Here is a 13,997-nt window from a genome sequence, read left to right as displayed (position 1 = left end):
GCTTTATGACTGTTTGCTTTGCAATAACATTGCCAATCCCAGTTAACTGTTGTTAAGTGAGAATCACATGAAAAGAACTAATGCATAGCAAGGGAAAATTCAGTGGAAGAAAAATGCTACTTTTATAGTGAATGCCATGTTTAGAGAAACCAGCAAAAGTTTTACTAATGAAGTATCCCCTCAAGATCACAAATTAATAATTTTCTAAAAAATAGTTGGAAATGTAACGATCAAATTGACTTATTATTTTCTGTTTAGTGATAGTATAAAGTTTGGCAATTTTGAAAAATGACTTAAAATGAAAGAAATTCTAAAATTTGAATTCCCTTTCCATTCTACCATCTTTTTATTAAATATCATTAAACCTTATATTTCTTCAAAGTATTTTGTACATACTAACTGCTGGTAGGTTAACTCTATGCCTTGCATCAAAACTCGTATACAATTCCTTCAGCAGAAGAATGACAAATTAAGTTTCTATTTATATTTGAAAGATACATTTGGATCAAAATTTAATTTGACGTAAAAACTATTTTTGGACTATAATTCAACTCACAGCCATTTACCATGTCCAAAATTTGATTTTTCTTCAACGCTAGGTTTTAACATGAACTCAGGGATGATTTGTTAATTGGAAAAAGACACTTTTTAAATTTAAACAATTAATTAAAAATTAAAGTTATTTACATTAACTTGATTTTAATATTGATCTGTATAAAATTACATATTTGCTTTTTTTCCTTATAAACTGAACAATATATAATAGTAAAACAAAAGGAATGAAGGAATCAATTCGGCAAACATTTGAATTGCACGTAGCTACAAAGCATTTCAGCTACTCAAAGGTCACAATGGGGCTTTGGTTTATTCTAATTAGATTATTATAACCACATTTTTGATTATTTGTTTTATATCCAACTTTTAGTTTTTGCCACTGAAGGTGGCATGGGATACAAAATACCATTTTTATCATCGTAGGTTTTATTTTGTCATTATCCTCAAGATAAAGATTCCCCCCCCCTCTCTCTCTCGCAATAACCATAACCCAAATCTTAAATGACCTATACATATAAGTACATCTTGACTTATGATCAGTTGCTTAGCAACCATTTAAAGTTACGAATGATCCAAAAGCTACTTATGACCCATTTCTAAGGTCCATCCCTCTGTCACATGACCACATTTTGGATGCTCACTACCTGGTCTGAATTTACAGCTGTTTGAAGCACACCATAGTTATGTGACTGATTTATGATGGTTTTGCCAAAAACTGGTGTTTACTTATGATTTTGGATAAAAACTGGCCCATAGCAAACATTGAATTTGCTTAAAAACCACCACATTTGCTTATCGACCACAGTGTTCACTTAACAACCTCAGCATTTCATTTAATGACCATTGCAAAAGTGAAATTGGGTTGGTCATGTGATGACTTTTTCTATGGCCATCATAACTTATAATCATAATTGCCAGGCTCAATTATGGTCATAAATTGATGACTACCTGTATGCAGCTCAAAAGTCTACATCAGATTTTCCTCATAGATTTCCAACATGGAAAAGAAAATTAAAACTTACAAGATATTCTGATAACCTTTAGACTACGAAATGGCCTGTTGTCCACATGTATTTCACCATTTTATTTTCCTCAAACCTAAGGACCACAAAAAACGTCCTTCATATTTATAATTATTTATTTTATTTTAATCTTTTTTTCCCCAAAAGACCTGACCAGAAGTTTTGCGAACATATAAAAGATGAAAAAAGTGAAGATTTTCAAAAACGGTACATCCTTAAACGAGAGAATTCTAGTCTAGACAAAGATGATAATCAGGTAAATATGGAATATTACAGTATCTTGACTGCATGCTTATATTGCGCAATGGAAATCGGCAATTAACAACTTATTTAATTTAGATGCGAATACGATTAAAAGATGACAGAAGAAGCAAATCTATAGAAGAGCGAGAAGAAGAGTACCAGAGAGCTAGAGAACGAATATTTGCACAAGATGTAGGTATTAAGGAATGTCCACAGTATCTTTGACTATGTGTAACAACAGTAAAGTTAAAGTACATAATTAAAGCTCTCAAAATATTTGGAAAAAAATGTGTATGCATTCCTATTCATGACTGCATTAAGAGAACGTTTATAAAGTAGTGGGTAGAGCAACAGATTTGCTCTCAGTCCCTAGGCTTGGAGTGATGATGATGATGATGATGTAGAGATATAGATATACTAGCCTCTTATCTCCTCCTATGAGGTGCTGTTTAATTAAACCGTTTTGCATTCTTATGGAGGGAATGCTCATAACAATTACATCTAGTCATGAATGTTGAAAAGTCTGAGCATCTGTTTTACAGGTGATAATCATATACTTGTTTTAATCATTCATATTGTGGTAATTTGGCATCCTCTAAGAACAGTAGCCAAGGCTCAGTGATGGTATGTTGACAGATTTTAAATTAACTTTTTGAATCCTGGGCTGGAAAGTACACCCAAAAATGCATAGACTTCTTTTCCCAGCTTCTTTTTGTCCTTGGTTGCAAATAAAGGATAGTGAAACAAAGAGTAATAAATCCTGCTGTGGTTTCCTCTGTTCCCGCTCTGTAATAGAGAAAAGTGATATCCATATGCACATTATGCTGACTAGCAGTTACATTTTGTTTCTCTGCTCCCCGTTTGTTGTATTTAAAACCTATCTGAATGATCACATTTGCCTGGCTGAAGGATTTAGTGAGCACTCTTTAATGGAACCGGTTACCAGCTATTGTTTCCACATAGGTGTTTATACATTTATTTCAACATGGATTGATGATAGAATCATTTAATGATGGTGATTTTTATTCTGCACTGTTTCTTCCCCAGTCGCTGTGTTCCCAAGAGAATTATATTATTGACAAAAGGTAAGCATACTCAGTATCTTTAAAAAAAAAAAAAAAAGCTTGCTTTTTTTCTAAATGCAAACGGGGGAAAAAGTACTAAGTTGCAATTCTATTGAACACACCAACAGAATTCAAGAGGATGAAGCCAACAGTACCCAGCAAAGGCGACAGATATTTAGGTATTGAATGAATTAGTTTTTATATCCCAAAGCATTCTGCATGTTTTTTCCTTTTCTTTCTTTCCTTGATGCTTCGGTAAAGAGTCTTCCATCTTTAAAATCTAAGCTTGTGGATTACAGAATCAACAAGGATGCTTCAGGGAGGTCGGCAAACAGTCTCCAGAGCAGTACAGACAACGAGCTAAAGTACTCGGAACCCCGTCCATGGAGCAGCACGGACTCGGACAGCTCCCTTCGCAGTTTGAAGCCCCCTGTGACCAAAGCCAGCAGCTTCAGTGGCATCTCTGTTCTGACAAGAGGCGATAGCACAGGAAGCAGCAAAAGCACTGGCAGGCTATCTAAAACAGGTACCACTGGAAAACCCAAATCTAGGGATAGCTAAGTAGCCTGCCAAAAGCATCCCCCGCCCACCCACCATTGTTACTGTTTTTGGAAAGTGCTTCTTTGGCCCAGGGTTATAATCACTACGTGTTAAACGTATCACCTTTGGTAGCATTTTGAATAGATCAGAAAGAGCTGTGGCTATTCCTGGTCCTACCAATGTTATAAATTGTTTATAACTAAAACATCTTTTAATGGGTAGCATGCCTTGTTGGAGGTTGTTGATCATCTGCGTTTGGACCACTGTTAACCCAGCTAGCTTCATAGGCCAATAGACCAGAATCAAAAGTTGAAATATCTGCAAGCAGTAGACAGATTGATAGTGGTGTAGGAAATGCAGTGTGTCCCTCATCCTTGCTGTTTCAAGGAATTAAAATTTTTGTTACAGTAACTGAGCCCGTAACATTGCAAGAGGGTTTCTGGTATGTTTTAGGAAGATGCTTTATTAATTAATATTAATATCATGCTTCTCCTAGTTTAATTTCGTAAAATGATTTTGAGATAGCCACTGATACCATATTCTTAAAATTCTCTAAAGATTCCTTGATCTGAATAGCAATGGAGGGCTGCTTTCAGGAGAGGCATACAGCAATAAGTTCTACAGTATATTTTAGATTTGATTTATGGAGATTTATAGCTCCATACCTGTGGGGTAGTTTAAAGTAAAGCAATTATGCCCTTCCTGTTGTAGCCCCATATGTTTCATGGTTGATCAGAGATTACTTCGAAATTCAATACCATTCTCTGCTTATTGACAATATGTCTGAAGCCTAAGTAGGCACTATCGGAGTAGATGAATCTATGGTCCAACTCAATAAAAGCAAATCCTTATTTCTTATGTCTATTTTAGGCTGCCTCAGCTTCGACACAACTCCAAATCTCTTTTGGAGCTTTATCAAGTTTGCTTTGCTAAGAAAATTTTTATTAGGCATGATTTTTAAGGGTTAATTTTGCTGGCAAAGGTGTGCATTATAAGATTTTCAATCATATTAATATAAGCAAATTAACATTTTTATGGATACCAAAAGTGAGTGAGTCAGATGACAGCTGGAACCTGACCGTTTCTGCTTTGTAAAATGACCTTTAGCCACTTTTTCATGGATTAAAATTATCAGTCGTTTTCTTGTAATGATATAAATCAGGGGTGTCCAAACTTGGTAACTTTAAGACTTGTGAACTTCAGTTCCATAATTCCCCATGCTGACTGGGAAATTCTGGGAGTTGAAATGTTGCCTTAATCTTAATGGTATAAATGACCTGAAATCCTTTTAAAAACATCAAGATTTGAGGTCACATTATTAATCCCCCCCCCCCAAATTTCATTTCAATTCCTGATTTCATCAAACATTGTTCTTTAATAGGATTCTAAAGCATTCCCTACTTTTTTTGGTCTCCTGAACTTGGGAGAACCCAAACACGGCAATAAAATTCCACTTGGGACCTCAGTTGACAATGCAGACAGATTGCCAAATACTTTTTTATTTGGCTTGTCAGTTGGGCACGTGTAAGACTGCCTAGCTTTTTCAGGCTCATACTTTGCCTTAATTACTGCAAGAAATTAATTAAGAATAGTCTAATTGACCCTGAATTTGGACATCATGAGGTGTCGTAAGTGTTAAATCTGTGTCCTTTCTTTTTGACACGTACAGCTACAGTCGACTTTCAAAGTCTGTTTCAGGGTATTTCACTCACCAACAAAGTTGCACAACACAGCTTAAATAGGGAGAATATTTATGGTGGCTTAAAGAAAGAAGTATACTAAGGATATAGAACAAAGAAAAAACCAAGGAAACGTGAATTTATTTTTAGATATCTGCTTCATTTTACAACACATTAGGTCCAATTTGGAATTTTGTCATAATGATTGAAAATAAGGGGGAAAAACACTGGTGAGATACAGCAGGGGTTTTAAAGAAGCTCAACAGCTTCACAGCAATTCTGGGCTCTTGACAGAAAATCTCTTCTGAATTATGAATATCCCCTCCATTGCAGGAAGAATACTAGCTGGACTTCACTTATCCCTAGCATTCAAAGTGCTTAAGAAATTTCTGGGAGCAAATACTGTGTTCTAAATTTGCTCCTGAAGGAATTTGTAGCAGGATTCTTCTAGATCCTTATCCTTAAAATAGAGATTTCTTTTTTTGTGTGCCCAAGTGATACAATAAGGATATCTTGTGAACATATACATTGGATATTAATGAAGAAGAGCTTTGATAGTGGAAGGTTTTTAAAAAGAATATAAAGAAAATTGTGCTATAATGTGAGTACAATCAGTACAGCAAACTTACCTATTTCATTTTGGTTTGAAGCCATTTATTAATATTTAATCTTTCAGATATAAGGCGATACTTGCTAACAAACCTTGGCAGTGTTATAATCTGGTTCACAGACAAAGTTTCATGAAAAACTGGGCTGTAATTCTTTTCAGATTTTACAGATAAATTTTAAATACTGTGGTAATTTTATACTTTGACAATGCTAAAAACCAATACAGTTGGAATCACTTCTCATGAACTTTAGAAATAAGAACTCCAAAATATTTTCATATTATTGGCTGGATTAGAATACTATTGAAACTAAAACTGCACAGATACTCCCAACAACTTAATCAATCCTGCCTTATATTTCAAGACAAACTTGCTTTTTATTGATTTGAATATCAGTGAAAAAATTAAAATAAGGTATTTTATTTATTATGTGAAGGCAGAAAGTAAAATGCAATCCATATCTATTTCTCAGTAAATTAAAAAAAAAACCTTGCTGTTTCATCAGAGAAACATAATTTTAATTTCCTAAGAACTATTACATTTAAAGTTTAAGTCCATTTTGGAATAAACTTGTGCATATTCTTAATTTAAATCAGTCAAATTTAACTCCAGCGTTGGAATCATTAAGATTATTTTTTTTTTACAACACTAGCAAGTTAAAATTCTGTAGACCCAAATTTTCATCAGCTTTGTATGTATGGGGCTTTATAGATGGGTCCTTTGAATACCACTTTACACTTTAGTTGCCGCCAACATCTCAACCCAATACTTCATTGAATAGATATTTGTTATAATTATTGATAATAATAAAGACTGTTGCCATTCTGCTTTATTCCCATTTGCATGGCTCGAAGGCAAAGTTCAGGTAGTGGTCATTAGTTCCTCCCTCATTGTGTGGCATTGGGAGTAAATGGGAATCTAACCTGGAGAAACTGCAATGGGGTTTGGGGAAGTAAGTTGCAGTTCAGGCTGGGAGTTACATGGGTAACTTTAGATAGCAACCTGCCTATTTAAATGTGAATGCTATTACTCTGTCTCTAGGTAAAATCCATTTCTCATTACTCCTTTCCTAGGTTCAGAATCTTCTAGTAGTGTAGGGTCATCCACGGGTTCTCTTTCTCACACCCAGCAACCTCTTCCAGTCACAGCTCTCAGCCAGCCTTCTCATGGCACATCTGCCGTCTATCCAACTATCAGCACTAGTAGTTCTCTTTCCTTTGATGGTGGCATAAGTGGGCAAGTGGCGTCTTCTAGCGGTAGCTTCTTTTTGCTTCCCTTGGAAGCGGCAGGCATACCACCTGGAAGTATTCTGATCAACCCTCAAACAGGTTGGTATCCAGTTGTGGGTGTCAGTTTGTCTGTCTTTCTCTCTCCCTTTGTGTCTCTGTCTCGAATAACTAATTTGTCAATAATGTTTTAGAAATGTGGTGTTTCCATGAACCGTTTGCCCTTCCCTGTGCTTCCCAATATTCTTCCTCTTTTTCTTTTGGAAGATGTATGCATTTTAATCCTCCCCAGAGTAGATATGCAATAATATATTTTTTTTGGTGGGGGGGGAGGAAACTATAAACTGTGTTTTCAGTGGAATTTTTTGTTTTAATTTCTTTTGCATCCAATGTTTAAAATTGCACATTAGTAGAATTAGAAAGTATTATATTTGGCTTACGATTTATATGGCTTTCTTTTTTCTTCTTGCACTCTTCTCTTTTCTCTTTTCTTCTTGTACTTTTTTTCTTCTTGTTGTTTACATTATGCTACAGATTCATCCACTAAAAGAAGCAATGTGTGACTAAAACAGATTATAATATAATTGTGCTGCAGATAAATAAATCATCAAACAAACAAACAAATAAGCCAGATAAGACTTAGACTTGTTGGATATTCTGATAACGTATAACCTGTAATATAGTAAAATACCAGCTAATTTATATTCTGCTAGCAAGCTGCCTTTTGCTATATTATTTTCTTTTCTTTTTTACATTTGTCCTGTAGGTCAGCCATTCATTAATCCAGATGGCACTCCAGTTGTGTATAATCCTCCAATGCCTCAACAACCAATTAGAAACCAAGTGCCTGGACCTCCTCAGCCGCCACCACCTCCCATACCACCTCAGCAACAGCCAGCAACCAATCACATCCTCTCACAGGTGCTAAGTTCAAATATAAATGTTCAGTCAATAACTGATTAAACAAATAGCTGTTTGTTTTTTTATCATGTACGAGTTAAGCGTTGATGAAGGAAGATACATTTTCTTAAAGCCATTGAATGTTTGATTTGCGTATGTTTAGGTTATTGTAAGCTCGCCATCTTATTTCTCCCCACTGATACCTGAACCAGTGTTTGATTGATTGATTCACTGTACTGTGAGCCTTATGTTAAAACTTATTTGTACAATTTGTATTGAAGACCTCTTGTGTGTGTGTGTGTGTGTTTTTTAAAAAATACTTTTATTTTACACAAAAGAAATATTCCTACTTTCATTTCCTCTTACTCAGTTGTTAACGCTGTATGTTCAACTATTGCTCCTTCAGCCTATCCGACCTCTTCAGCCTTCTTCACAGCCTGTTCAGTTCTCCACAGTCACTTATCCACCCCCGCTCCTGCCAGTCTCATCTACCCAGCAATATACTGTGGTATATTATCTTCTACTCATCTTTTCTCTGCATGACAGATTCTCTGCTAGGCTAGAAGAATATATGAAGTCTGCATGTGAAATGTAAATATTGACTGGCTGTAGCCTCAAAAGGTAATCCCATTATTGGTAGGAGCACCGAGAGAGAGTTGAAAGGAAAGAATAAGACTGGTCTGCCTACTAGTTTACCTGAAAGATTTTTTTTTTTAAAAAAACCAAACAATTCTGGTTCCCTGATATAAAAAATGTGCTTGCTGATATTACCCTTTGCAGCCTGTCAGTATTCAGTACACCTTTGAATTTGTTTCATATAAATACCCTTCTTTCTTTTCCCTTCTATATCTTTCTCTTCTAAGGTATCTCATTTTCCATGACAGTGAAAGCTTTCTGTCAGGGCTTTAATGTTTGATGAGTGCCAGAAATTGTTTTTTTGAGTTTTGCAGCCTAGCTGCATTCCTCAGATTTATAGACATCTAATCCATGTCTCAAGGTAGGTTCTCCATACATCAATATCCTTGGTTGCCATTTTGCTGTTTGCTTGATATTTTAACTGAAGCTAGGTAGGCAAATACAGCTTTTAATTTAAATTGATTTTAATGGCGCTTTAGACAAATTCCTAGTAATAAAGCTATTATTCAAGGCAGGTGTTCTGTTAGCCTTACAGGGCTATGCTTTTCCATACCAGTCACTGGGAAATAGAACAGGAAAGAGTTCTAAATTCTGTATCATGATTACGGTTGTCCAATAAGACACGGATTGACCTTTGGGGCAAACATAATTCTGTACTGCCATCTTTGTTCAAATGCAGTATGACTATTTTTAGATTCTTAACTCTGTAATTCTCTCCTGTGTTCAATAGGAAGGTTGTGTTTTTACTTCGAAGGTAGTTTTTCTTAATAGTACTCCATAATTAAACTCTGTGATTCCTTGCTTTGCCTTGGTGTTAAACAATTCCTACATTCATTATCTTAAGGATGCCTTTGGTTACTGTTTTACTTATTTCAGCAAGACAGCCTAGGATCCCAACTTAGCCATATGAGTCTCTCCCGACAGCCATCTGGAGAAGCTGCTGATCCTCATGCCAACATGTTCCAGTCTACAGTGGTCCTCCCACCACCACAGCAATCTGGTTTTATCATAGCAACAGCCCCACCGGCACCGCCGCCGCCGCCACCGCCACCGCCACCACCACCTGGCCAACCTACTCCTAACTACAGTGGATCCAGCCACCCTGTTAACCAGCAAGTTCTTCAGCAACAGGGATATATGCAGCAACCAATGCCACAGGTAGCAAGATTTTTCAAATATTGTCAGCGTGTTCTACTACCTGCTTGTAGAACTCAGTGTAGAACTGGTGTTCCTGCAAGCTTGTTTCCTCCTAACACATGTAAGGTTTGGGATTTTTTTTATTTTTTATTTTGGTTTATTGCAACACTCAGACCAGTTTACAATGATTTAAAAAATACATGAAATAAAGGATGATTGGGTGCAATTGAAATCAAAACCAAATTACAACCAGTTACGTTTCCCCCCCCCCCAATATTACTTAATATTAAGTAAGTAATTCTTAGGGAGCATATCTGTAGCCTGAAAGATACGAAGGGGCAGGCTCTTTCCAAAGTATCCAGCACTTAAGTGTCTGGTAAAGTGAACATCTTCAAAAGACCATATCCTACTGATCTGAGTAGCTGGCCAGGTTTATAATATGAGAGGCATCCTGTCAGAAAATCAGACCTAAGCCCTTTAGAGTTCTAAGGTCAGGACAGGCATCTTAACCTGTGCCCACTAGCAATTAGTAAGTAGCCAGGTTATGTATTTTAATACCAACATCATATGATTCCTATACTGGTCTGCCCTACTGTATAGAAATCTATAGAAATGGTCACAGAATAAATTACTGTAGATAGGCTCTATGACTTTGCTGTCAATACGTATTGATTTTTCATTTAGTTATAGAAATTTAAAACTACCAAATTAGAACTTGACACACTTCGAACTGTACTGGCGGTTCTACTCTTAAGACAACTACATGTTTGTGACAATAATTAAATAATGATTTCATGGCAGATCCACTGTCAGCTTTATGTATTTGCAGTATTTTTTTGAGAAAGATACCTTGTTATTAGAAATTATGAGATTTATTAAAAGATTTTTTCTATAGCTAATAATATTTTTAATATTTTAAATATCTCACTGACAAATTGTGATGCTTTTATCTTTTCTACTACAATGCTTATGAAGCCAGTTTAATATTTTGGGGAGGTGGCTTTTTTTGGCATTTAAAGAACATCCTTGCATTACCTTTTGCTAAGCTTGGGTTTATTCTTTTACAAGGAGTTTGTGGATCTTTTGACCTGCTACATTCAGCACTGTAGGAGATGTCAGATTTAAAAACATATGCATGGGTCTCCTGTACATAAACCTTACATTTCTTTTTCTTTTCTTTTTTTTTCAGATGCCAGCCTGTTACTGTGCTCCAGGCCAGTATCCACACTCCAGTCAACAATATCGGCCAGTTACTTCAGTTCATTACAACACACAGCAAAACCAGCCACTGCCACAGCCTGCTCAACAGACAGGTTTGTTGTCTTTTTCCCGTTACTTTTTGTACCTTTGCAGCTTTCAGGTACTAGGCGAGGCATAAAGAAATAACATGAAGTATTTTACAGAGAGAAAAAAAAAACATTTTTGTGTTTGAAGTGACCAAAATTCTTCCTACTGGTAGGAATGCATATTTTAAATTGGCCGAGTTCAATAAATCCTAAGAGGCAGAATTCAAAAGGATAATTATTTGCTTAGAAAATCAAACAAACAAAAATCAGAAAATTCTTTGATCACCCTTATTTGTAAATAATTTCCAAAAGGCCAGAATAAAATAAATATTTTTTTCTTATCAAAGAACTAACACCATAATTTAGCATTTTGATCTCGTCATCAATTTTATAAACAAAATTTATCTGATCTTGAATGAATGAGCTATATCTTACATTCTTGATGGTGTGATTTTTGGAGGGATTTTTTTTATTATTTGTTAGGAGGTTGGTGGCTGGACTTTGCCTTCTATATAAATCATACAAAGCTAAAAATTATGCTTATTTCCTCTCTTGTATATTCTCTGCTTTTATTTGAATCATTAATGCTCTTACGGATTGATTTTTATAGCTAAGAAAGTTTGTATTCCAGCATGATTTAGTTTTTGTATGCCCGAAATATTAGTACAATCTACACTGAGTGGTACATAATAAATTGGGGGGATAATCTGAGTTAATGAAACTCGTGCTTTCTGGTATAATATTTCTGAAGCAAAATATTTTGCCTTGCCTCAGAAACTAAGCTGGGTAAGTGATATCCCTCTAGATGTTTGAGCTGCAGCTTCTGTTTTTTCCTTATTATTGTCTTGGATGATGTCAGTTGCAATCCAGAATATCTGGCATCAGTTTGCATTTCCCTTTTATAAATATTCTTCTGAAGACATTATTAACTCTTCCTATGTTTTCCTAGACGGATAAATTAGAATATATACTTTAGATGCTTTTATTCAAAGATATGAGTTAAAGTATAAAACTATTATCCAAAAAGAAATGGTTGCCTTTAATTATCTCTTTAGATGTAATCAGGTCTTGGACCTGCATTCACCAACATGGACATTTGTTTTTCATTACGGTTAACCAGCAGGATGACTGTTGGAAAACACACCGTAATTTGGTTCTTTTACAATTCCACACTAGAACTGAAGAAGGATCCCTTGCTCTTTGCCGAGTCTGTTAAATCATTGCAGCAGTTGATTTATCTGGACTTGAGACCTGGAAAGCACTGTATAAATTTCAATAAAAATCAGTTTTATTAATTTTGCTTTCTCAGCAGAAATGAATCTGAAATAATTTAGCTTGTGTGTGTTAAAAGAAATCCATTTATAGAGCATTTCCCTGGTGATGAGATGTTTTAGTACATTTATGAAATTACAAAATTAAAACTAAAGTAAAATCATGCCTTTGAAATCTGTCGTACATTTCAATAGTAACCCTGACACTAGTATCAAGGTAATTAATTCAGTTGCAGTTATTAATAAACAATAAAGGACATAAATTATTTAGTTGTCTGTATCAGTGATGGCAAACCTTTTTGGCACCGAATGCCCAAATTGGAATGCATGCACGCATGCCGGTCACCTGGTCTTTGGGTTTCCGGTGTAAAACCAGAGGAGCAGCTGCCAATGGCGGGCGTGCCCAAAGAGAGGGCTTGCATGCCATCTCTAACACACGTGCCATAGGTTTGCCATTACGGATCTATATTGTTTGCTTTTGTTTGGTATTGTTGCAGAATTTATCTTCAGAAATGTTTAGAGTGATTACCTCTTTTGTGTGTGTGAAAGTGTCTTGTGGTTTCAGGGGCTTTTCTGTTTAATTTGAACAAATCAGGTTTGATCTAGACTCGGTCTATAGTTTGTATTCTAATTTGTATTTATTTCTATAGATACTTCTCCCTTTCCCCATCAGTCATGAAGTACTTGTAGCTAACAAGAATGTATATAGATATATAGATATTAAAATTCCTGTGTGATTTCTGATACATTTTTTTCATGCAGCCCTGAATGCTGCTCTTGATGAAACACAAATATATAGTAGGCTACCGGATTTAAATATTTATCACTTGGTTCAATATTCTGTATTGCCTGTTACATGAATCATGCAGATATTACTAATCTGTATCAGCTGTGGGGAAGTGTTTTAACCAAAAGGTCGGAATGAGGTTGTTTTCAAGAAGCAAATGCTGAAATAACAGCAACATTTGGTGAAAAGTTGAATCCTTATATCCTGCGCCTTAAGCACAAATCAGGAGCTTTGGGGGATTTTATTTATTTTATTATTTGTTTGTTTGTTTTTCATATTTCTTAACCATCCATTTCCCTCAGATGGGTGCTGATGGGATAGTTTTCATCTATCTTAATTATGAATTCAGAGCATTCATAGTTAAAGATAGATGGAAACTGAGCAAAGGAGATTTGGTTTGAATTGGGTTAAGCATTATATTTCAGGGCAGTGGGAAGGGCAATTCTGAGTATGAAATATGCAGAACCAGTTGAAAAGATGCTGATTGAAATATGTGGGTCTATTAAAAATTTTGTTTAAAAAAATCACACTTGAACTGTTGGTATTGAACACTTGTTGTAAGAAGAATAAACAGGAGTTACACCACAAAATTGAAAAATGCATTATAATCAGTCCAGCCAGTGATTAGAAAAACACCTGTGTTCCAAGCACAATTCTATGTGTTTCTCTGCAACAAACAGCCCTTATAGAATAAATTGGTTTTATCGTGAGCTGTTGGATTCGGGGCCGTAACACTGTCTGAGAGGGTTACATATCTCACAGTGAACCGGTCTCTTTTTCAGCTGCTTCCTAGCTTCCTTTGTAAAGGGGTTGCAGGTATATCTGTCTGCAGTTGTGAGTTTTTTATCAAGGATTGCATTCTGTTCTTTCCCCTCCTTTGAAAAAAATAGACTGATCGGCATCCTCGGCCCTCGGATACTCCAAGAAAGTATCAGGAAAGTAATGTCCAAGGCAGGAATGTTTTAGACAAGTTTTTGTCTTTATGTGGTATGTTTTATTTATCCTGCATTCTTTTGTTTTTTAGACCCTTGCCACAATTGAGA

The 13,997-nt window shown here is 35.6% G+C and overlaps 1 protein-coding gene across 12 annotated transcripts in view; it reads left to right on the top strand.

Annotated features, from left to right (window-relative positions):
- R3HDM1 (R3H domain containing 1) overlaps positions 1-13,997 on the top strand; it is a 94,212-nt gene that overhangs the window by 60,367 nt on the left and 19,848 nt on the right. For 5 of the 12 annotated variants that reach the window (XM_058193941.1, XM_058193886.1, XM_058193894.1 and 2 more), the window contains 10 exons: positions 1,725-1,833; positions 1,917-2,012; positions 2,868-2,905; positions 3,013-3,063; positions 3,184-3,410; positions 6,785-7,039; positions 7,704-7,858; positions 8,244-8,345; positions 9,350-9,631; positions 10,800-10,923. In XM_058193941.1, coding sequence (XP_058049924.1) covers positions 1,725-1,833; positions 1,917-2,012; positions 2,868-2,905; positions 3,013-3,063; positions 3,184-3,410; positions 6,785-7,039; positions 7,704-7,858; positions 8,244-8,345; positions 9,350-9,631; positions 10,800-10,923 — 1,439 coding nt within the window. The remainder of the gene's footprint in view (positions 1-1,724; positions 1,834-1,916; positions 2,013-2,867; positions 2,906-3,012; positions 3,064-3,183; positions 3,411-6,784; positions 7,040-7,703; positions 7,859-8,243; positions 8,346-9,349; positions 9,632-10,799; positions 10,924-13,997) is intronic. The other 7 variants (XM_058193965.1, XM_058193969.1, XM_058193903.1 and 4 more) reach the window with 6 other exon arrangements.

Source organism: Ahaetulla prasina, chromosome 1 (genome assembly GCF_028640845.1).
Source record: "Ahaetulla prasina isolate Xishuangbanna chromosome 1, ASM2864084v1, whole genome shotgun sequence".
Taxonomy (NCBI): Eukaryota; Metazoa; Chordata; class Lepidosauria; order Squamata; family Colubridae; genus Ahaetulla; species Ahaetulla prasina.
The sequence above is the reverse complement of the archived record's forward strand: the minus strand, read 5'-3'. Positions and strand labels throughout refer to the sequence as shown.